Below are 25,480 nucleotides of genomic sequence, written 5' to 3'. Positions count from 1 at the left end.
GAGACTCAGAACTCCAGGCACACTGGACTGTTGGTGTTTTAAATTAAAAACCACCTAGGAAAGAGCAGTACCGCTAGTAAGAGATTTGAAAAGAAAGTCTGAAAAATCCTTTGAAATATGACTCTGCTCTTCCTAAAGTTAGATATTAGGCATTTAGCTGTTCCCAAACACCAAAAGCAAAGAGAAGGATTCAGAGTAGTTCTAAAGAAAATAACTTGAGTCCTAACTGAAATAATGTCTGCTCAACTTGATCACTTTAAAAGCCCAGCTCATAAGGTGTAACAGCTTCTTTAGACCAAGAAAACCTCATTATGGGATGCATTTAAAGCATAAATGTGCTAAAGCCACTCAAACCACAGTTCAAAGCTCACTCAGGCTGTTAGGGAAGCAAGCACTTGTAACAAGACACACTACAGAGTAGTCGAATTTTCTATTATTATTGTCAAGCCTGTACCCCAGCCCTGGTCTCCCCTTCAGTTCTGGCTTGGCCCCCTTCCCTGCTGCTCTCCTATTCCTATTTTCTCCAGCATGTACCCATTTTGCTAAAAAGACACCAAGCCAGCACAGGGGGACTTCAGGTCCCCTATTTAGTTCAGCAAGCCACGTGACATTTTTCCTGCAGGAACACAGTGGGATGGCCAGTGAGGGTCCCAGCCCATGTAAGCAGCATTTTTACCTCAACACACGAGGTTCAGGTTCAGCAGCAAAATGGGGTGGCAGTGACAGCACACAAGAGCAGAGCTTTCATTTTCATTTTCAGGCTTGATTCCACCATCTGCCCCATAGCTGTTTATGAATGAACAACAGAGCTTTCCCCCTCTCAGGACCAGGAAACCTGATACCTTGTTTATATTTGAAAACAGAGAAATCTCTGTGTATCACAAGCCCAAGGAGAGCTCAGCAAAGGTTACAGGACATGGGCATTTCCTACAACCCGTGCCTTTCCTAGGACAGGCAGTAACTGATCTTTCCAGCAGCAGTCGTTCGAGTAGGAAACATTACACATTAAAAAAATTGAATTCATTACCACCACATGTCCTTATGAGACCACTGGACAGGCTAACAAGCTAAGTAAGCTCTGGGACAATTCCCAGTCCTCCAAGAGAAAGGAGCAAATATTTGTCCAAAAGTCTAAGATGTGTTAAATAGGCTAAAAACCTACAAGTCTTGAGTTTAATAGGTTCTTTTTACCTTCAGCTCATCTTTGACTTTTAATTGTGACTCTGGGAGTTATCACTTCCCAAAACTTAAAAATGTATATTCAGTTAGCTGTTGTTTGCTGATGACATTATCTATTTTAAAAAAGACTCTTATCTCTCCAGAACCCAGCTTTGTCTGTTTTTAACCAACCACAGCTGGTTATTTTGGCCTTTCATAAGCCCCAGAGCTCAAAAGATTCAGAGCTTGAATATCACCATCACTTTCAAGGGGTAATTTTTAATTCACTGAAGAAATTACCTGGAGAAATAAATAAGGAGTTTTATTTAGAATTTTTTTGCGGGAATAAAAGGTTTAGACACAGACCACAGTTGTTTGCAAATTAGGGTGGAGCCGATCAAAGCTTTGGCTGCAAGCCATTCTAAGAAAAACAATTTCATTGCAAAATATTGTTAAAATAGATTAAGATTTCTCAACGAATTTAAACAGAATTTTAGCTTTCTATGACCATAAAAACGCTGAAGTTCACATCTCCAGAGTCAAAAGGGAACAAACACCAGCTCTGGCCAGTCAGACCCAGGAGTGAACTCCAGTATTCCTTCCACCCAAAGAAAACCATCTCACCCTTCCCATCAGAAATCACCGTGCCGCAAGAACCCCACCGCCCCGCAGCCCCGAGAAGTGGTTCTGCACGGGTGACAGTGTCCTGCGGGAGGGCAGCAGAGCAGGGCGGCCTGAGGCGCTCCGAGGCCGCGGCTGCCGGGAGCCGGGGCAGCCCCGCGCAGCGAGGCCTCCGTCCCGTTATCATCAGATAACTGCCGCGGGGGCACTTCAGCGCCTTAAATGAGGCACGGGTCACTTCACACACTGAAAGGGTCAATTAGTAACTTATGTTGCCACTTAATTGCTACAAGGAGCTCCCAGGAAAGCCGGTTCGCCGCTGCTGCGGCCGAAGCCGACCCCCGCGCTCGGCCCCCGCTCCCCCGGCCCCCGCTCCCCCACGGTCCCCGCGGGCTGTCCCACGGGACCCACGGGAGCGCTCTGCGGCAGGGCTGGGCTGTGGTGAGAAGGGCTCAGCCCGCTCTGTGCTGCGCAGCACGCTCAGCTCATCAGCACAGCCAAAAGCTCGCTCAGAAACCCGTTTTTCATAGGAAAAGCAAATAACCCCCCCAATAAACCAAACCAAACCCAACCAACTCAAAAACCAAAACCACCCTCACCCCCCCCCAAAAAAAAAACCCAACAAAAATAACAACAAAACACAAATCCCTCTCCAACACTCATGGCAAGTTTAATACTCTATTTTCTTTTAGGGAGTTTCCTTCAGTCAGAGGGATTTTTTAAAACTTCTGCAGAAAGCACCCACCACTTTTTCTGTTCATTCGTTCACAAAAGCTGAATGGCTTGTGTTCACATTTCACAAAGGTTTTACAACTGAGGTGACCACCTCTCACTTCCACCACTGAGCACAGAGCTGGGGAATCTTCCTCCCTTTTGGAGGCTGACCCAGCTGAGGTTTGTGCTTAGCCATGGTTTGAACCATCCTGTTTGCTGCTTCTCATATTTAGCACAGCTCCTTCTGGAGCAATGTGCAACAGGAAAAGCTCCCAGAATGAAGCTCCAAGCAAAAATGCTGTATGAGGATCCACAGTGGGAACAGTAAATTAGCTTTTTAATTGTGGCATGTGGTAGGACTAAACAAACAAACATAAACATAAACATAAATATAAACATCAACAAAGAAAAACCCCTGAAATAAGTCTCTCTTTTTCAACATCTGAATGCAGAAGAACTCCAAAGGTGCAGCAAAGGACCATCTCTCTGGTAAGGCTTGCACAGTCAGAACCCAATCACTTTTCTGGTTTTATTGGCAGGACAGTGGCAGCAGAGCAGGCCCTGCTTAAATCAAGCCTTTGAACTGTTTTGCTGGTATTTTTTGCAAGACCCCATTGCACAGCTCCATCCTCACAGGTTAGCAGATCCCTGGAGACTCAGGACCAGTTTAATGAAGCCACATTCCTGACGGGCCATAACTCTGCATTAAACACCCTGATCAGTCTGAGTTCAGAATGTTCAATAAAACCTCAGACATTTACAGCAGAGGTTCTTGCTACTGTGAGAAAACTTGCAAATCAGTGTGACAGATGACAACAAGCAAAACCATATTTAATGCATTTGATTCCAAAGCACAATTTATTCATCTTATTCTGCATGGGTGTACATATTTATGCTCTCTCTTTCTCCCCATATCCTTAATTGCTACAAGTCCTAAATAAATTCAGCTTTCTACTATGTGGAGACTTATTTCTCTGTATTAGACAGGATGACTGAGCAGCACATCAGCCCAAAGGCAAAGCACAACTTTGGCAAAGGCAGGGGAAGAAACCTGACACAATTCCCATCTCTCTGGCATTGCCATACAACCAGTATGTGTCAGAAGAACTTTCAAATCAAGCTAAAATTTTCTTATGTAAAATCTGAGAAGTGTCCTACAGAGGTTCTGCAGAGAACAGTCATCCACTTTGGAGGTGAGAAAATTCTCTGTATGAATATCAGCAGTTTCCTAGGCAGGTGCATCACTTCCCATTTGTCCCCATTTCTACTGGCCTTAGTGGGAACACTCACTCGGAATTTTATCACAAATTACATCTGCTGCTCTCTGATACACACAGCTAGAGAAAGAATATGGAATTATACCATTTGGACTGGAGAATGCAGTGAAATATTAAGGAAGTTAGCCCTTAAAAATATCTGAAATGGAAACAGTCTACACTAGGCTGTTCTCATCTTTGGATTTGAGCTAAATTCTCACTGCAAATAACTTTCATGCATTTTTAATGTGATTTAGTTGAAGACTGTCACATTGGACATTTAAGCACATCACAATTGAAGGTCTTGCAGACTTCAGTAAGGCTAACCCAAAGGTTTCTCACCCTGAAATGTAGATATAGTTCAATCTGATTTTAATAACAGTTAATCTTTTTCATCTCCACCAGCTGCAAGGCCATGAATAAATAAAGACAGGTTGGAATTTCAGGAGTTGAGAAAGACTGTGACAAGAATAAAAGTTGTCTTTTCCCCTCATAGCATCAAGGGAGCATCACAACCAGCAACCCTGAGCTCTGTCTAGGCTCTTGGAGCCAGAGAGCCTGGATGTAAAACCAGAAAAACAGAGGATAATCTCCAAAAGCTGCTGCAAATTATTAAGTGGAAGAAAATAACACCAGTCAAAGAATATGAAGGCAATATTCCAGCAGTGTTTTGGACTGGTGTAACTCAAAAGCACTTCAGAAAACAATATTAGAGGGCACAACAAAACCAATATGCTTATGCTCACACAGGCATTTGCTGGGAACTAGCTCTGAATGCAAGTAAAGCTCTCATCATTTATTGTTTGCTCTTCACAGCCTCCTGTACTCAAACCTGGCACAAAAGGAGGTTCAGGGAAATAGCTGCTGAGTGATTTCAAGCCAGTACCAAACCTTTCCTCAGCTATTCAAAAGCACACAGTGAGAGAGGACTCTGTGACCTGCTACTTTTTGAGGAAGATGGAAAAATGTCAATAAAGGTTTTAAGACCGAGGGATGTGCTATCACAGCCTGTGGACACACCACTGCTGACCATGTAAACAGCTCTCACTCCCTTCCTTACACTCTGTGACAGAGGCCTGCAGTTTCCACTAGGTAAGGAAAAAGTATTTGCATGTGCCAGGAGAAATTCTACATCCACACCCATGATGCCTTTTCTTGACTATTTGAGGATATAACATTGACAACAACTTGACTGATTTGCTGTAGTTAATAATCAAAAAGCATATTTCAGCATCATAAAGCAGATAGCATTCTCCTGAAATACACTATAGATTAAAATTATGTTTAACATTTCTTCAGAAACACTGACAAAAATTAGATTTCCATAAAGTAAAGGTAGAAAAATTACCAATAGTGAATTGTCCTATGAGAAGAGCAGCTTGTTGGACAAGTACCAAAGAAAAGTAATACTCAGATAAAATCTTGATCCAATTGTTTACACTGATAATTACAAATTAAAACTTGCTTTATATAAACCGTAATAGGTAGGGACCTCCTCAAAGAAAAGGAACAAGCCATGGCAGGCAAGACAGAGCAAATGGATGGTCCCTACTTCCACATTTCCAGAAAGCTGCTAGTATTCCCAGTCATCCCAGACTAACACTCTTCCTGGCCTGGTGTTCCAAGGTGATCCAAAACCTGAGCTGATTTCTCACAATACACCACTCCACAGGAGGTTAGGTATTGATATCACAAGCCTATCAAAGAGGACACACCAAGGCACTTCAGAAAAACAGGACAGATTACAATGGCAGCAAACAGCTTCAGTTATATGACTTTTCCAACCAGCAGCAAAAGCTTGCCAAACTATTAAGAAGACGACGAACAAAAGGACAGAGCTAGGTATTAACCACTCTGAAAGATAAATGCCTTAAAAGAGTGTTATCATCACCAGGCTTTTCAAAAGCCCATCTCATAGTGGTACCACAGAAAGGTAAATCACAGCTTCTTGAAAACACAACCAACAAGGTGGGCCAGATTTTGTTTCCCTTTAAGCCAGTGCTACACCCAGCTCTGATACAGAGCAGTAACAAACCCAGCCACGACAGCCCCACAGCCAGAACACAACCCAGAATCTGTGACACTGGAGCTTCTCCCGTGTACAGCGCCAGGCACACGCACTGTGGGACACTCACTGTGCTCATCTTTCTTGCACATTGCTAATATTTTTAGAGAAGCTGGCCAGGACTGTTACCTGCATCATACTGCTGTTCTCCATTCATCTCCACAGGAGCCCAGGGGCTGTTCCCAGCAGCCAGAAGCAGGGCAGGCCGGGGTTGTCACTGTTTGGTGGTCATGAGTCGCCTCCCGCCTTCCACAGCAGCCGGGACATTCAAGAAGGGATCCTGGAAAACACCTGAAAGGAACAACTGGTAAGGAAATCTTCATAGCATTTTTAGCTGCTTTTAAGACAGAATCCTAGAGTGGCTTGGGTTGGGAGAGGACTCGAAGACCATCTCCTTCCAACCCCCTGCCATGGACAGGGACACCTTTCACTACCCCAGGCTGCTCAGGTCCCATCCCACCTGGCCTTGGGCGTTCCTGGGATGGAGCAGCCACAGCTGCCCTGGGCACCCTGTGCCAGGGCCTCTCCACCCTCACAGGAAACATTTCTTCCTAATATCCAATTTACGAACATATTCCTATTAGCAATTAAATTATCATTTCATTATGAATGCTAGAAAATAAGTAAAAACAGGACTAAAGCAAGCCCACCAGGTCATTAGCAGTGAAGCACAAGTTTAGTTTCTTTACAAAATTCTCCACAAAAGCAAAGTTACATAGTAAATAAGAGTCTAGGTAACAAGTTTCTTTAGAAATAACACACTTTGACTGACATCTTTATATAAATCAAAGAGAAAAGTGGTCATAAAACCAAGATTATTGACTTGAAAATTCTTCTAAGAAAAAGGTAATTTCAAAAAGCCTTTGCATTCTTGTTGAATGTCTGTGAAACACCTGTTTTACTTAAGTGAGATACCTGAAATAATAGAGAGGACTAAAAATCAAGTTCTAAAAAACATAGTTTGTGCTCCTGAAATGAACACATTTTGAATAACAATGCTTTATAAAAAGGAAGTTTTACATATCTGAAAAGTCTCTGATTTTGAGTTTTGTACAGATACAGTGTCGATGCAGACTACCTGATAACCCTTAGAGATACACAACACTGGTAGCTTCCTTCACACACAAATAAATCAGCTAACTTGAATCGAATAAAATATCCAGCAGCAGGGCTCAGTCATGTAGGAAGTTCAAGTACAATCAAAACTACAGCCAACTTCAAAAATTTTCATTACATGTGAAAAAAAATATTTTTTGAGAGTAGTAAGAGCTGTCATTAAGAGCTCCTATTGAATGGCAGCTTAATGCCACAAAAATCTACTGTGTAGAAGATACTAATAACTTTTATTCATTACAGATTCACAGGAATGTGCCTGGAATGGAACCCAGCTGCCAATTTCTGCTATGTGCCTCTAACCTGCTCCACTCCAGCTCAGAACGTCTGTGCCCAGCATGTAACTACGAGGTCACACGTTAACTCCCAACCCAGCTCTGCCTCTGTGAGAAAGGTGCCCAGAAATTAAGCACAGGCTCCACTCTCCACTGGTTCCTCACACAGTTCCAGGCTCAGGGGACAAAGCAGAGCAGGGTAAGGTAACTCAAGTCTGCTCCCAGACCATCCTCTCCCTACACACACTGAGCTTCCATCTAGTCCATCTTTCATAAAGTGATGCTGGAAGAGGATGTCACTGACACGATGCTCAGCACACAGAAAAGAACTAACCAACAAAACACTTTTTAATCATTAATCAAAACACACCTTGGTAATGGCCTAGCCCAAGTCTATCAGCTGTCACAGTGCTAAGGCAAAACAAAGGAAGTGTTGTGAGCAAAGCATTTATTCCACAAGTCTGGGGATATGCCACTGCTTTAGAATAGTGTAGCCCTGGCAAAGGAGATTCAGAATTAATTGCAATTAAGCTATTTTCAGTTTATGGGATACAGCTCTCAATTAGCTTCTATAACTAAACTACGTGATGCAACCACACTCTTTTTTTTTCTTTATGCTACATGAGAATATTTAGGACATTACCCTCCCCACCAAAAAACCCCAAAGCAAACCCACAAAATCAAACCTCAAGCACCAAAGAGGCTGTTGATTTAGAAGATGCCAAACACTGGCAGCTCCTGTTGAAGCTGATTGATATTCTGCCCAAGTCAAGTTGGGTTGTTATTCAGGATTTCATAAGCGGTTGTGGTGTTTTATGTACACAAAATTGAGAGCACTTGTAATTAGCACCCACCATGGTTGCTGCTTACAGTCTGGCACCCCAAAGATTATCTTTTGACAAATCTCGAGGGAAGTGGAGCACAAGTGCTGCTGGAACAGAGCAGCTTTGGAAATACTTTGGACTCTTCAGTCCCACTTTTGCATTTCAAATCTCCTTTCAGCACATGAAATATTCAGATGTTAGCAACTGGAGGCAGCATTAAAAACAGTTACAGTTCATTAAAGCCAGATGGCTCACTTGAATATGAAAAGAAATCAAACATAAGTTGGCTGTTGAATTAAAGTAAATCAGCCGGTGTCTGAGGCTTAATATCATTTTAAAACAAAGGCGCAGGAGACAATGGGGACGGGAGCCACCCCTTAGGACGGAGCTCCAGCAAGGATCGGGTTGCAGCGAATTCCTTCATGCCGAGGCATCCAGTAAAATCTATTTGAAACCGGGTCCAGCACGGGCAGCAGGAAACCTGCCCGAGCTCGGCCAGGGCAGGGCTCCTTCAGCACCGAGCTCTGCTCCGCAAATCTGCTGCTAGGCAGCGAGCATCCCTTCCTTTTGTTCCTCTGGGAGGGGGCAGGACGGGGCTCAATGTCCTCCTGGTCCCTGGGCCCATTCACACCTTCAGCCGGGCTCTTTCACCTCGAGAAGCAGCAATTGTGCGTTTCCTCGGAGGGGAAATGACACCTGCACTTCTTCCACAGACATCTGTAACTCATTTTTCCCTGGGACCCACGGTGGGCCCGATCCTGGCGCTGGACGGGACGGGGCTCCAAACCACAGGGCACAGACCCCTTCACAATCCTAATTCCCGATGCTGCCGGGCAAAACCGACACTTCATTTGCCTCTGCTTCTATTATTGCTGCAGAAACCAGCAACTCCCACAGCCTCCAAAAAACGCACCACTCCAAGCGGTCTTTTAGAACCTTTTTCCTAACCTAACACCACTACAGTCAATCATGAATATAGGAATCAGCTGGCCCTTTTGCCACACAAAGATGAGACAGCGGCTCCAGGGGAAAAGGGGAGCATGTTGGAATCAAGATTTGTGTGTGACCGGGTACTGGCAGGCCACACAGCTTATCAGTGCATGAGCAGAGCTAAGGTAGCATGCAGCTGCATGGGTCCTCTGCCCAGGAGATAAGCCAGGCCCAAAACATCAGCCCTTTGGAGAACACATCTGCACCCGCTCACAGGACAGACACTCCAGCCAGCCTGACTGAGACTCTGCCGACTCCTCACTGACACAACGAAGTCAAAATGGAAAGGACCTTCTTGGATGACAACTTAAGTTGAAGGGTTTTATTTAAAAAAATTAAGTTCTTCAGCACAAAAAGAATCCAATGCAGTAAACTGTTCGGGTAGGAGCCAACTTAATTTTAGGTTCAACTTACAACATGTAGCACTTCGTTCATAAACATTTTTGTGAAATGCATTCCAGGTATACTGGCAAGTTTCACATCACTCTTAGTTAAGTGTCTTCAGCACAAAACAAGATATATTGTGCAAATTTCTCAACCAGAACCAAAATCAACGGTGCTGGAGAAAATTAATTTTCAAGCTATTCAGTGTGAGTTTCGTTCACCCTTTTGTAGCAATACACTCGCAGTTACAGAAATACCCAAACTCCCACACTGGGGTCAGTACATTTCCTTAAAACAGCCCCATCCTTTTGGGGGGAAGTGCCAGAGACCCTGGCTAAGCACTGCTGCCAGCTCCATGGAAGGACACAGCTGATTACCTGCCACAGCAGATCAGCAACCACCTCCATCAGGCACAATGGCAGAGTTCTGCCTCCTTTGAACAAAAACCTCACCCTTGAAATCAGGGCTGAGAGAGGCGAAGCGAACATACATTCAGAAGAGCATCTGGTGTAGGAAATCTTTAACACGTGGGAAGGAATCGTTTCAGATTCACAGATCAAGTGTCTGCAGGATCACTGCTGCTGCACTTGGACGGGCAGCTCACCAAACCCCACAGGGCTGCAGGATGTGGGAGACACCAGCACAGGGGTTTTTAAAGCCACCAAGGCTTTGCCCATCTCCTCTCCCCCAGCTGAGGGATTTTTAACTCCAGTGACATGCTGCAGGAGCAGGCTGGGCACAAACCCAGCCTCTGTCTCAGCTGCCACATGGAACACGACTCATGTTTTGTCATTCAACAACCACATCAACTCTTCTGCCAGACAGGACATGAAAAATATTTTCTTGGGAAGCAAAGTATTACTGCACACACATCTATGCCCTTCCCTCTTGCTCCATCCTGCTGCCATTCTCCCTGCTGAAGCCCTTGGCAGAGGTCCTCCTCCAAGAAAGCATCTCCAGAGTCCCATACTTCATGCAAGCTCCTAGTTCTCCAGGCCTTTTAGAGTCAAAATAGGGTTTAAGGCTTTCCTTATAATTTTGTCTTCTCTTCTTTAGTCCCTACCAGCTGGAAGCCTGGATAACATTTTAGCTATTTTCTAACTTTCAGTTGTATAAACAAAATAAGCATTTCATAAGCCTTCCTAGTACCTGACCTCCCACAAACAAAAGACAAAGTGGAAGACTTCTTACAATATCCAATTTATGCAGAAATTCCAAATTTTCAAGCCGTTTCAATTGCTGTTCTGTGACAAGAAAATAAAGATCAGCTTTGGTTGTCTCTGTAGCAAAGAAAACTACCTGTCACAGAAGCCTTGGCTTAGCATTGTTAGCACACTCCAAATCTTTCCAAGACCTGCAAGGCCAAGAAAGCAGACTATGGATAGGCACAATAAAGTTTGATGCCTCTATAACAAAGTAATAAAAATACTACCAATTTCATTAGCCACAGCTGCTGAAGGAGTTATCCCACCCAATGTGGAGAACAGAAACCTTTGGCTGACTTGCAGTTCTTTAAAGCATTATTTTTACACACACAAACGAAACAGCTGGTCAGTGAAAAGTAGCTTATTTACCTGATTCTGTAAGGATTTATCAAAGACAAACAAACCACTGAATCACCTTTTATGCAGGTAGGGCCACCAACATTTTCTTTAGGCTGTCTTATCTGAACAGCAAAATTCTGCTGATACCACTGAACATGAAGATTATATATGTATATAAATGCAAATAGGAACTATCACCAGAGTTAGATTCATTATTAAAACTTACTATAATTTCTTTCCCACCTGTGCTGGAATCTCTACTCACAAACCAGTAGCCCTGACAACCCCCAGCTGCTCCCATTAAATCTGTTTTAGCAGAAGAGAACACAGGTTCATCCATTCCATTGCAACAGTAACACTGAGACTCCTCAAAGAGAAGTGCATTTAAAGAACACACCTTCTGTTCTTAGCCTCCCAAAGAAATTCTTGTAAGATGTAAAAGGGGCAAAGAATCTGCTGAGGAGGATCCAGGCCATTGCCAACAACAGCAGGCCAGGCTTACAGAGTTGTGTGGCTCTGGAACACACCTCACACCTTCCACATGGAAGTAACCACGAACAAGCACCCTGCAGAGGATGCTAAGCCAGCCTGCACCACTGCACTGCAACGCAACAAGAAAGGTATCATTTCTATCCCAAGGGTTTGTTCAAAATAAAAGACCTGTGTTTGTGACAGCTCCCCTGCACTGACCCATCAAGGTGGGCAGAACCAGCACAGGCTGCTCTGTGCACACTGAACCAGCAAACCCACGCTTATTTACAGGGTTGAGCACGGCTGTCCTCCGTGCACAGACACCTCCAGGACTCAGACAGGTGTCCAAGCACTCCCAGAGCAGCATCCCAGCTGTGCTCCTGGCCCCTCCTTGCCTGCAGCACGCAGGGACAGGTGGCTGTGTCACCAGGACAGGGCAGGGGGATGCTGCACCAGGGAACCAGAGCCCCTCACGTCAGGTTAAATACAGCAAGTGCTGCCACTACACAGTCAAATAAACAGGAACCTCGCAGCAGGCTGAAAGGTTACAGTCAGGCAATCCTTTCTACCTTGAGAATGTGGAGATGTCTGTGAAGGTACATTTTATTAGCATAAAAATATTTACCAGAGAAAGGAATATCTATTTGGTCACAAAATGGGACCAGTGCTCCCACCTTGAACTTGATCTTTCATTAGAGCTACTGTAAATCACAGGAAAAAAAAAAAAAAAAACAACAAAAAATAACCCATTTAGCAAAATTTTGCTGATACCATACGTGATGTTTATCTTTTCCACTTACATTAGGTCAGTTTATGTCTGTTTTCCAACCCTGACCCCTGTCTGAAGTTCAGTGGCTTCCAGGATTTGTCTCAGAGCCTGGATCTGCCTGACCATCCAGGTAGCACACCTAGAACTGGGAAGCCTGGTTAATGAATCTTGAAACACACAGGTCCAGCTCAACAAATTACAGGATCTTACTTTACAACCCGTGCTGTGCGACCCAGCCACTAAAGCAATTTCCATGGGACTGCGGGTTAAGTCCAGGTGAGAATGTATCAGTCACAGCTCTATTCCCAGCTAATTTAAATGCCACTGGACAGAGAGAGCATTGACTTGACAGGGGAATAACACACAATAGGGTGTCCCAAAAAGTTCCCTTATGTTTGTAAGTGGTTCCAAATAGGAGCTGTTAAACACAGTTTGTCCTTGACACTTAAGACAGTCAGGAGTTCTGTTTCTTTTTTAAATGCAAAATCTTCACTATTATTCTGCTCTCTTCATCTACTTTCATGGCATGTGGACTACAAGCACATTGGGGGTTATGGGCCAAATAAAGAAACCACACAGAACAGACTGCTCTGTTTTCATTGTTGATTTTTTAAATTCGTGTGCTATTGCATTAATATAATTGCCTGAAGTTACAAGTTGGAAAAGAAGATGAAGGAAAAACGTGAAATTCCTGCTGCTCCTAGGTCCCAGACAACAGCCCAGCAGCTTCTTATCCTCTGTACAATGACAAGCAGCATGAACATGCAAATATTCTACCAGTAAAATGTAGTATGATTGAGGGTGAGATAAAATAGAGCACTCCGATGGAAAGAAACTCACTTCTACCTCTGGATCTGAATGCCTGGTGCAGATCAGGGATTCCCTGTATGGAGTCTCATGGGATACAGTGATGGGGAAAGGGATGCTGCCTGTGAGGAAGTGATAGGCAAGAGTTTATCTGCCAGCAGAGGAAGGAACTCTTTGCACTCCCTTTGAGGAGCCCATTCATTATATGAGAGAAAAGTGTTTTAAATCAAAAAGCACCTTCATTGCACATACATTGAGGCAATTAGCAAAGACACAAATTAAGCTGATACCCAATCTGTACAATTAATCTGTAAGTGCCCAAAACACGACAATTACTGGAAAAACCTCAGAACACCAGGTTTGGAAACTAATTTCAATCTACAAAGGATGTCAGGCCTGCAGACAACATAAGAAGGTCAATGCACTCTTCACAAAGTTACAATGAATAGTTCCCTAACACTGCCACGAGGTTTGATTTGTTCAAACAAGGCTTTGCTGCTGTCTCATATTCTGTGCATATGTTATAGGAAAATCTTTAAATAAAATCTGAACAGGACACTCAACTTGACTCAGCACCCAAATCACATGAAGGGAAAAAAAAAAACTCAGCACAATCTCCCAAATCCTTCTTAGAAAATGAACTACTGTTTCAGAGAACCAACTAATGGATGTATTCACTGCAGACAATACAATAATTAAAAGAGAAGACTGGTGGGAGAAGAAAGGTGTCTTGCAAATAAGGCATTTAAGAAAAAATCCATGACATAAAACACCTTTTGTATGTAAAAGCACACTCCCACTTGTTTCCTTCTTTTGTCATGCCATTGAAATGGCACACAATACAGAAAAAAGTAATGTATTACACTCATTTCTCATCCAGAAGCTACACTCTGAAAGAGCAACTCTCTCGTGAGTGCCACCACAACCACAGGACAAGTGAGATTTGGGTTTAGAAATTGACTCAATTGTTGATCTTTATATTTCTGTTTTTATAATATAATGGCATTCATACTAGGGCAAAACAAAGGTAGTGGCATTTCATTTAGATTTCTTTGCATACATGGATCATCAGGCCTTCTTCCTTGGACAAATAATCCCTTGGTCAAATGTCCAGTGTCAGGCTGGAGTGAAAATTAAGACAGAAAGTAACTTATTTCAAAGTTTGCAATTTTGGTATCATTTATTTTCAATCTAAGTAATTTCATCTTAAATAATTTCAATTTAAAAGCCCTTAATCACAGCATCTTTATTTGTTTTTATGCCCATTAATGATATTTGAACATAAGGTCTGTACAGACAGATGCAACTGCAAATCAAACTGTCCAAGAAACAGAAAACCTATTTGAACAAGCAGTAGCATTAAAAAAACACCTCCGTGATGGCAAATAAAAGCTGCAGAAGCAAACAGGACACAGTTTTAGCAAAAGCAGTCATCACAACAAATCAAGTTGGATCAAAACAGACTAAGAACTCACGATTTTCCTTACAAAGAAATGAGCTTACTCCTGAATGGCCAGCACAGGGCACCGAACAGGCACACAAACAGGGAAAGCCTGTGGCTGCAGAAGTGCTCTATGGAAAGTGACCTCCGAGGTCATTTTCCCTAACAAGGATGCTGTGTTATCTATTATCAAGAAGATTAACTGGAAAGTGGACTCTAAAATGTGACCACCACACCCAACACACACTGACCCCACTCTGCAAAGCCACCTCATCATCAAGGCCATCAGTGCTCAGGCCTTGCTTTCAGAGAAGCAGCTCTTCATTCCGGATGAAACCCGAATAAATGAGACTACAGATTTTGAAGAGTCAGGTCTCAGAGCCCGGCCTGTCATTTTCTTCACAAACCCATGTTTCAGAGTCCAGCGTCGCTCCAGGACTTGTGTGCCTCAGGTTTTTACTGTCACAGCTTAATCTCGCTGCTTCATTGCAGTGCAAGGCAGGTCTGATGACCAGAGCAGTCCTGGAGCGTTCCCAAAGAGCTCTGCAGGCAGCAGGTGCCAGCACCAGCACAGCATCTGCAGAGGGACACGGAGAGAGAGCCCTGCGCTGCCAGCCTGGGACAAGGAGCAGCGAGTCAGGACATCCCTTCCTCCTCCTCCTCCTCGCAGCTCCTGCAACCTGGGACCGACCCACCCTTCCCAAAGGCCTTCCCCAGCACTGCACAGAAACACCAGCAGCACAGAAAATTAATCAGCAGCAGGTCTCACTTCTTCTGTAAGGATATGTTCTCTTCTCCTCCTCCCCAGCAGACCAGCTCAAGTCAATGCATGTTACCTATACACCATCCAGATGTTAATCCTTGCCAGGACTACAGTGATTTTCTACTCACAGGCACTCCCCAGTTTGAAAGTCAAAACATGACTGTCAGTTATCACCCTAAAACTGAGGGGAAGCCAAAACCAAAACCGTAATTCTACCATGCATGGGCACCTCTGGGGAATGTCTCTCAAAGCCTATGTCCCTCTGCTCGAGTCTCCAAATGTGAATATAAGAACTTCTAATTCCATTTTTATTAAACAGATACACTTTCCATCTCAACCACTGAGCAAAAATTATCACCTCAAGTCAGAAATCCTAGATGAGGCAAAATTCAGCTTCCTACAATGCATGTTGAAAGATCCCTCATAAAAATAAGTGCTGAGAGCAGGTTATCCTACATCCCAAGTTCCACCAGTTGTACAAGAAAAAGCCCTCTACAGGCTGGGTTCAACAGATCTTTACTTGGATCCCCAACCTGTTTCATAGTTCTCCTGTGCACTCCTGAACACCTCCTGTGCTGTTAGCAGAGATGCATTCTGACCTGAGCTGCTCCGTTATCTTCCAAAGATAGCGTCGCTGATGAGGAAGCCTTGAGTATAATCACCTTGAACTAATCTAATCTAAGTTACTTTAAGGACTGATAGGACAAGATTCCCCAGCCCAGGGCAGGATCTATCATGTGAGACATGATAAAACTGCAGAGGAGGTTACATGATTTCCCTGCAGGTGCAGGAAAGCTCGTGGCAGAAGCAGGAGCAGCCCGAGGTGTGCCTGTGAGAGATGCTCAAGTGGAGCATCTGGCAAATAATACTGGGGCTTCAGAGTGTAACAGCAAAAGTAAGTGTATTTTCCCTGATGGTGACAAATACAAGTTTACTGACACAGCTCAAATGCTAAAAGCAAAGCCAGTGATACTGAATAACTAGACAGAAATACCTGAATTATTTAGTAGACAGTGCAGAAGCACCAAACAAGCCAAAGCATGATCTGACCAAGAAAAGAACAAGTAAAAAAAAAAAAAAAAAAAAAAAAAAAAACACAAAACCTCAACAGCTATTAGTTTCCTACTGGACAGAAGAAACAGCTGACTGCAGGATTAAGACAGCAGCCATGGCAGAGAGGAGGGCGAGACTGCATGGCCAGGGATGGTGACAAGCAGCACTGCTGCTTTTTGATTGCCAAATACTACACTGGCTAAGCTGCAACATGAGATAACATCCCCAGACTTTTTTTTTTTTTTTTCTCTTGGACAATCTTTCTGAAACACTATCCGAAATCCTGAAGTATTCCTTGGCTAGTATCAGAAAGGAATGGAAAATCCACATTTCAACCACTCCTTTTAATAAGCCTGTGGAGAAAATCCTGACCAACTGATCACAGCTAATATTTCTTCCTCATTTAACTTCCAAAACTCTGTCTCCTGCAAATGACATTTTATTTATAGCAGTGGTATTTGCTGTATAACTGATTGGGGAAGGCTGTAAATGAGCATCATTGCATATATATGGAAAACAATGATAAAGCAGTCATCAAAAAGCTAAAGAACATTTAAATATTCAAATAAGGCAATCTGCATAACCCCCCACCTGAATTTTAATTTTACAAAACTTATATCATACCTTTGTGCCATAGATGATCTGTGCAAGCTGGTTCTTTTCCACAGAAAAATGGCACCTTTCTCTTTTAGATGTGTCCAAGTGACATGAATTTTAATTCCTGGAGCGAAGGGTAAAGGAGGCTTTGCCATAGGAGGAGAGGTCATTTTTAAAGTCTAAGTGCTCAAGGCAAGAAGGCAAAGGTGAAGCTGCTGATGAGCCCCAGTAAGGTTGCAGTGGCAGTGAGCTGCATCGAGGCTCCTCACCCGCCAAGCAAAACAAGGTTACAACTTGCAGCTCTCTAAAATGGGAGCTAGCAAAATAGGAAGGAGAGAAAAACAGTGCTGGGAGGTGAGGGAGACAGACATCACAGCAAATCAGCCTTTATAGAAGCAAGGACTTCCAAGGGAAAAACTGGATCAACTTGTGGGGGACCTCATAAAGAAGCAGCTTTTACCAAGCAGGTCAAAAAGATGTCATCAGGAACTGGAAGGTTAAATTAACACCTGGCAGCTCTGAGCTGGGATCACTCAGAAAGCACTTTACTTAAAAAACACAAAACAAACCCAAACACAATGCTCTTGCAGCCTTGCAATGCTGAAGTCAGAGCATTCAGAAACTGTACCTTTGCACTTCAGATGCTGCAAATGTAACAGGTAGGGGAGATCAGGAGAGTTTCTTATTCAAACCTTACTCTGAAATCTTGAGTGAGGCAGATTTTAATCACTTTTTCTTTCCATGGGATTTAAACATTATCTTACACATGTTCACTCAGTGGTACCAGTTACTTTTTTAGCATTTTTGAGTGTGGAGATTCACTACTGCCTTAGAAACAGCTCTGCTCCATCCTTAGTGCTGCCGGGATTATAAAGAGCAAACACCAGAATATTCCTCAGACAACAAGATCACTTTTAGCACCACTCAATTCCCTGACCACAGACACTTTAGGTCGTACATATTTAAAGAAGCATCATGCCTGAAAAACTTAAATTTGATAAGAAAAGCCTCAAGAAGGAAAGGGTATTAGGCTCTTCCTCCTGGTACACACACAGCTGGGGAGAGGGGGAGCAAAGGAAAGAAGAGGGAAATGAGGGGTTCAGTAAAAGCAATCACTGCAGTTTTGCCCTCAGGATCAGAGAAACTAAGGGGAAAAGGAAGAGTGAACGCTTAGAAAACAGCCAGTTGCTTTAGAAACAAAATTTCCTTCTTTAAACATTAACCAGTTAGACCAGAGATTTTCATTAAGAAGTTGGGGACCAAACCTACCAACCTTGGTAACTCATTTTACTGCTTTCACAAACAAGTGAGCAACAGTGAAGAGAGCAAAAATCAATGTCCAAATTAAGTTCTTGCCTCAACATGTGCTATGAGAACCTTTGATGTTAAAGAAAGAGGAGGAACCTGAAAGGAGAGGTCAGGCTTTTCTTGAGAATAAGAGCTCCTCAGGGCTCAGCCTCAGCATGGAACAAGGAAATGTACCTCAAAATGTTTGTTTCCAGACTTCACCACTTACATGTTCTTAAAAGACTTGTGAACATTCTTTGTAACTTGGCTGTAGCTCCACTCATAACTTAAGCGAAATAAGGCTGCACTACTCTGAAGAAGGTAGTTCCACACCCACTCACTCATCCCTACCCCACGCTAACTCACACAGCAAAGCCAAAGAGGAGACCATGTCTAGGCTAAACCTTTATTTATAAGATTTATAAACAACTACTACCCCCTTCATCTTCCTGATCAGGCACTGTATTCAATTCTAACAGCAGAGATGAATGAAGCTTCCAAGCCTGTCAGTGTGCCATCACCCTGGCTGTCACACAGAGTGCTTTGCCTCCACAGGATGATGGAGCACAGGAAATATCCAGGCACAGAGCAGAAACTGTGGAGCTCAAGTAAGAAAATGTTTACTTTCCAGATTCACCTGAACTGCCCCAAGGTCTCGAACAGACATTAATGGCAACATCAGCACTGGCAGCATCCAGCACACAGGTCAGTGACTGTGTTTTTGCTCAGAAGGGATGTGCAGCAGAGGCCCGAGCACGAGCTCGTCCTGCAGCCACGGAGCAGGGCTCACTCAGGTGGCTGCACAGAGCAGCACAGCAGACTGGCACTGCTCCGCGCTCTCACATTTTGGAAATCTCCCCAGGCATCGTGCCAGGAGAAGCCACGGGAAGACAGCTCTGTTATCTAGAACCTGGCTGATCAATGCAACTTGGCTTTGAAGATACACAGCAGCTTTGGGTGAGTTATGAGTGCAAAACAGGAGTATGGATCATACTTTCAGGTTACCTGCACTTACAGCAACAGCTGATTTCTTTGGGTATCAGTCCCAAATAATGTTTGGGAAGCCGTGAAACCCTTTTCCCCTTCTAGCTGTTTGCTTTCAATGCTTTCCACCCACCAGAGCATCACCCACTCACTCCAGAGGTACTGTGCCATGAACAGAAGAGCAGTGCTCCTACAGCTCTAGGAGATCTACACACCACAGTCCTCAAAAATACCAATTCATAACCAGCATGAGGGAATTCAGCCTTGTTATATAAGCTAAATGTTGGTATTTAACAAGCTCCACATATTTGGTCATTGGATGGTTGCACACACAAAGTTGACCTGTTTTATTTAAATTATATTTTAGTTACCCTAAGGACAAAATTCCATACTGCACTTTCACTTTTTTAATCCAAGAACTTGCAGAACTGAGACACTTCTGTGGGATCAGAGTCATTAAAGCTGGTTCTGATGAGAGAGCCATTATGCCCACATTGTCTGAAATAAGCACAGCCATGCAGAGATTCTCATTTATCAGCTTAGCTGTATCACTATGCCATTTCACTATGCATTAAATAAGCTGTCCTCCATAAGCTAAAAAATAACAAAACCCCCCCCACCTTCTCTCAGCCAGAAAAAAAAGCCACAGGAAACACAAGCATTCAGCGACCAAAAAAAAAAAAAAAAATCAGGACTACTATAGAGATGGTTGTTACCTCTGCTTCCCTGACACCAGCAGTATTGCCAAGGATTTGGAGGGGCCATGTCCATCAGTATTCACCAGCACTTGATTAATTGCTCCTGACCAGTTTCCCACTCAGAGCTGAACACGAGATGACCTTATCTGTGCTGATACTTTAAGTACACACAAGAGCAACTAGCATTCAGACATGTTAAATAAACTAACTTAACCAGCATGGTTTGCACTTCATTGCATGGATTCTTCCAACACAACAATCCCAGGAAGGAATTCCCCCTCTCTCCAGTCCTTTGGGTGACCAGGAGATGCAGGTTTTCCCAGGGAAGCTCCAGCATTACCCTCCTTTATCAGTTCATGGATGGCCAAGCCCATGGTGAACTTCATCCTTTTAGCCTGCCAGGGAAGTCCACAGGCAGACTAACAGTTAATGAAATAAGCATCTATTATTGCACTAACACTGAACTTGTATACTTTAGAAAAGACTGAAGCTATTTTACTCAATAGCAGCTGTGTTTACACTATAGCACAGTCTGGTACCTCTGAAACTCAAGTGAACTTATATCCCACAGTAACTGTGCTGGTTCCAAGGGGAAAAAAACCTGTTAAGACAGGGAAACATGCTTCAGCTTATCATGTCAAATGAAAATCTTTACTTTAGCAGCTGCTTCTAAAGGTACAGTTTCATTTATGATAGATCAGGAATACAAACTGAACCCCAAATATAGGGAAAACAGTTGTTTCATTTATCCACTTCAGTATGTTTCATTTACTTATACGTAAAAATTCATCTGAGCTCACCAGAATAACTTTAAGGTACACAAATACATTTTAATCAACATGAAAGCCAGCTTACAGTTTAGAGACTGAACTGCATGCATCAGTCACTGTCAAGAACACAGCACCTGTACTCCAACTTTCTTCAGATGAAAAAAATATCCATTGTCAAGAGAATTCAGCATTACTTATTAATGATTTAGATGAGTAGATATCTTCCTTTTTCCTGTTAGCACCCACTGAACAGAATGGGAAATAACACTTTTATCTAGAACTACCAAAAGCCTCAGACATCTATCCTGCACCATGCAGTCAGCTGGACCAGATCTGTGAAACTCGTTGCTCAGAAAAGGAAATATCTCCTTGCTTTCAGCTCAAAACCAGTGTTTATGCTACAATGATGATGCCAGATCCTTCACAAGAGTACCACCACAGAGCTAAGTCCCCAGGTAGGGAATGCCATCAGCCTTTGAGCATCATCTGTGAGCCTTCTGCTTTGGCTAAGCAGAAAAACCATTTGGCACAGCACTGGCACAGCCACAGCCACCTGAACCTGCTCTGAACCTGCCACCTGGCTCCTGGCACAAACAGCACCAGCTGTTCAACCTTAGAAAATCGACCCTTCAGCCTGGTCATTTCACTCCCTGCTCAGGATAATATAATGTCATTTTGTAGGTTTTACTTAATAGTTCTTCTCAGGCAGTCTTTAATTTTAATTGGGGCTTACTCAATTTGCCTGTGGTTTATGGTGCCAGATCTGTTTTGGACTGGTGAAAAAAGACATTTTCCCCTGAGCTTAGAGTAACACAGGTAGAGCAGATCTAAAGAGCAGCAAATTCTAAGTCCAGAGGTCTCTATTGCCCAGCTGCCTCTAGAGTGCAGCAAGAGGACAGCTGCCTGCTGCTGCAGCTGAGATCTGGAGCAGGGAATGTGACATTCCAACTTTCCTGCTGTGCCCTGCATCCCCAGCACTCTTCTCCTCTAAAAGCCAGGCAATGAACCCCTGTGCACCAGTCAGTTTGTCTACCTAGTCTTGGCTTCTTCTAAGCCAGCAGAGAAGACAAAATAACAGGAATTATAAAGATCTGAAAGTGCTACATCTAAATACTGAGGGATGCGATCCTCCCACCCATATAGGGGAAAACACAGAGAGAAAAGTGAGGAAATACGGAATTTATGGCTGGCTTTTCCCAGCTACTCCCACTGCTGTAAGGCTGATCAGAAAGGCTTTCCCAAAAGGCCACTGCCTTCCCAAGAGGCAGCTGGGGATTAGAGATGCTAAAGCCAAATGCTGCTCAGGAGTTGAAGATAAAATTCCGAGCTGCTCTTAAGTTTCCTGCCCTCCCTGCTCCAGAGCCAGCTCATTATTGTCACCACAAACACAAATCAAACCAAGCAAGTGGTGGCAGTGCCACCTCTGCAGCAGCATCAATGCTGACCTGTGAGCAGCTTCCACTGAACCCATCCATGAGCCAGAGAGCAGGAACAGCACTCGGGGGTGACAGCCAGCACTGCCACACACCTGCTCAGGCAACACACAGTCTTCTCATTCTTTTAATCAAAATTACTAAAAGGGTAATGGGATCTGCTTTTAGTTGTCACTGAACACAGACAAGGTGGATTAGCTCAGCAATGCTGTGAGACATTGGGCATGCTCTGGATTTGAGTGAACCCACACGGGCTCTCTGCCTCTGCTCTCAGTACCTCTTCATTTAATGCAAGACTCCAAGTTTATTTTTTTCATAGCTGATGCATTTATAGTCAGTTCAGACAGAGATCACATCATTAACATCTATTACCAAGAATTTGCAACTACCCAAAAGACACATAAATGACAGTATCTTTAGAAACATCCTGATCTTAAACAGATGCCTACCAAAAAAAAACCCCAAAACAATTCTGTTACAGTGATTCTTAGTCATCACTGTAGCACAGCCTATACCTTGCTATGAAGAATCTGTGGGCAGAGGACACTCAAAATAAGCTTCTACAATTTATGGCAGCACTGATGTTAAAGACAATAATTGCAACAGGAATAAATAAAGTGAGAGTTAAGTTAAATGCCATGAGGGCTTATTAATTTATAATGTAACCAAATTAATCTACTATCAGTATCTAAAGAAAAACAACTGAAATCAAGTGCTCTTGGAGAGTTGTTAAGAGGAAATGAGAAACCTGGTTTAGTCTTCACTGCCACTTAACTCTTTTAACAATATGGGATTCCAGGCTCACACTCCAGATCTCCTGTTTTAAACAGCAAAACTGAAAATAACCTCCTACTTTACCAGCATGTGCTTTTTGTTCTCTGATGCACCAAGCTAAAGACTTAATATGGGAGTGTTGTCTGCAGACAGAAAACAACATCTGGCAGCTTTCCGAGGATCCTGTCTGAAGTGACTCCTGTGCAAACTGCACAGGAAATCATCTGCTGCCAGAGCCGGGGAACGCCCCAGGTACCATCCAAGCCTTCACACCACATTTCTACTTACCTGACACTCAGACTCCTACTCTAAATTGCTGAACTACTGTACCAGGTGTCCCAAGAGGGGATAGGTGCCTCCCCCTGGTTTGTATTGTGCTTGTACTTCACAACAGCTTCTCCTTGTAACACAAACAGAGCTGGAGAACTCAGCTCAGGTGTGCGGGGCACGTGGGACTTGTGTGGTAACACCTGAAGTGATACTGCTCTACAAACACCACCGTGCCTTGCAGTGCCAGCCTCTTAGCAAAAAAAAACCAAAAAAAAAAACCTATTCCTGCAAAGAGACAGTACTTAGGGTGATTTTTAAAAGGGAAAGCTAATAAAGATCAAAGTAATTTCGAAAACATCTACAGAGCAGACCCCCACAGCCAAGGCTAAACGAGACAGGTCACTTCTGCCACTGAGTGAATGAGAGCACGCAGGAGGAGTCCCAGTGACATGACATCATGATGATGTGATGTCACACAGGGAATCAAAATTTAATCAAAACGTGGAGGAACTGCAGACCTCGGGTTGGTCAAAACAACCACATTTCAGCACAGCTTAAAACATGTGGAACATGTCAGCACTTCCTAGAAATCCACTATAGTTATTCACATCACACCTTCCTTATTCAAAATTTCTACCCAATTTTTCTACATAAGCTCCAGGGAGCACTTACTCCAACAGCAAGCTCAGACTGTCACCTCAGTTATTCAAAAGTATTAAGTTATAAACCTTAAAACGTTTACTAAATTATTAAAACATATTTATCAACAGCTTTGCCTTAGATATCAGATTAAACAAGACCTAATATCTAGCTTTTCACCTGCTCAGTGAAATACCTTTCAGCTTTATATACACAATAAAATGACAACATCAGAGAAACAGATGACGTAAATTTATGAAGAGAACCAGACATCATCAAAAAACCAGGAAAATTCAAGGTTAAGGAGAAACTGAAATCAACAAGAGGGGAGACAGAAATTTTGCACAGCACACCAGTTTCCCCACACTCTTCATCAGTCACGGCCAAGCGGCTGAAAGGGCACCTGACACATTTACGTGGAGGGAGCTGCAGAGCTCAGGGGATTTGGCAGACATTAAAGCTCACCTAGAAGTGCTCCCCAGTTGGAGCAGTGTCAGGATCTGCCCTGGGCACTCTGCAGGCTGGGGCACTCCCTGCTGCTGTGTGAGCCGGGCTGAGCACAGAGAAGGTGCGAGATCAACCTGGCACTAAAGCGGCTCTGCCAGAGGCAGAGGAAGCCCTGCGCACCAGGCAGCCCCAGGCTGGCAGCACGGGGCAGCTCAGGATGGGAGGTCAAGAGCCACTGATGGTGTCTGTACAACAACACAAAGCAAGGCAGGTACCACAGGGCACTGACAACAGCCCATTGCTCCCTGTATCCTTCATCCTGGCCAGAAATGGGCTCCACTGCCAGCAAAAACAATCCCTTGCTGTTCTAACTAGAAGGGACAAATGGGTTTGCTGCAGTTACAGACACAGAGCAATGCCTGAAATGCTGCACCAGTCAAAACCAGGGATTTTTGTAAACGTTTTTTCTTGTCTGGCGTCTCAAAGAAAAGATTGTTATGGAAGGTCTTTGAGCAGGTATCAAAAATGGATCATTACATTTTGTGTATTATGTGCACATTAAACCAAGGCCACTCCATTCCAGGCTCTCACTCTGGCAGCCTGTTATTTCTGGGACATACTGTTAACGCCAGTCCTTCCATGCACTGGTACCTCCTCTTCCCTGATCAAGACTCAATCTCTTTCCTCCAGCCACAGTTTTCACCGTAACACTCTTTATCTTGTGCCCAAAATCATGCCAATAGCATGAACGAGCAAACACAAATTCCTATTTTCCTCATGTCGCTTTGTATAATTTTTAAGGGTTTCTTGTATTTGGGTAGATAACATCTTGTTTCTATTCTAACACAATATTCTATTTCAGTTCTTAAAACCTGATAGGAAACCCACAAAAATACAGAAGGCATATTAAACCTCTTATCTGCTGCAACTCTGAACTAATGCTACTGCAAACTTTGGGCTATTTTCATGACAGGACAAATGGTCTCAGCCTTTTTATTTATATAAAATCTGCAAAGGCTTTGCCATTCTGCAGGGGAGATTATGGTAAGAGGAGAAAGTGGTAAATTAGTAAAGGCTTGATTTTCTAATGTTAAACTATCTAGCATGATTATAGTGTCCACATTGATGAGAAGAGCTTTAGTCTAAGCTCAGTCTACTTTTCAAATAGTTAAATATATACTTTTCAAAAACAGGTAAATATACAATGAAAATTTATCAGCAAACATTAGTTATCAGTATAGCTTCCTACAGAGGACTGTCAAAACTATCTCTTTAGGCTTACAATAATTTATAAAACTGATTATTGTGATAAAAATCAGGCTAATGAGCAGCC

The 25,480-nt window shown here is 43.3% G+C and overlaps 1 protein-coding gene across 3 annotated transcripts in view; it reads right to left on the bottom strand.

The window, feature by feature from the left end:
- The window catches only part of SFMBT1 (Scm like with four mbt domains 1), a 66,864-nt gene that overhangs the window by 24,516 nt on the left and 16,868 nt on the right, over positions 1-25,480 (bottom strand). For all 3 annotated transcript variants that reach the window (XM_068201659.1, XM_068201660.1, XM_068201658.1), the window contains exon 2: positions 5,944-6,105. In XM_068201659.1, the coding sequence (XP_068057760.1) occupies positions 5,944-5,971 (28 nt within the window). In that variant the 5' untranslated portion in view covers positions 5,972-6,105. The remainder of the gene's footprint in view (positions 1-5,943; positions 6,106-25,480) is intronic.

Source organism: Anomalospiza imberbis, chromosome 11 (assembly GCF_031753505.1).
Source record: "Anomalospiza imberbis isolate Cuckoo-Finch-1a 21T00152 chromosome 11, ASM3175350v1, whole genome shotgun sequence".
In the NCBI taxonomy this organism is placed as follows: Eukaryota; Metazoa; Chordata; class Aves; order Passeriformes; family Viduidae; genus Anomalospiza; species Anomalospiza imberbis.
This window is presented reverse-complemented; position numbering and strand designations above follow the sequence as displayed.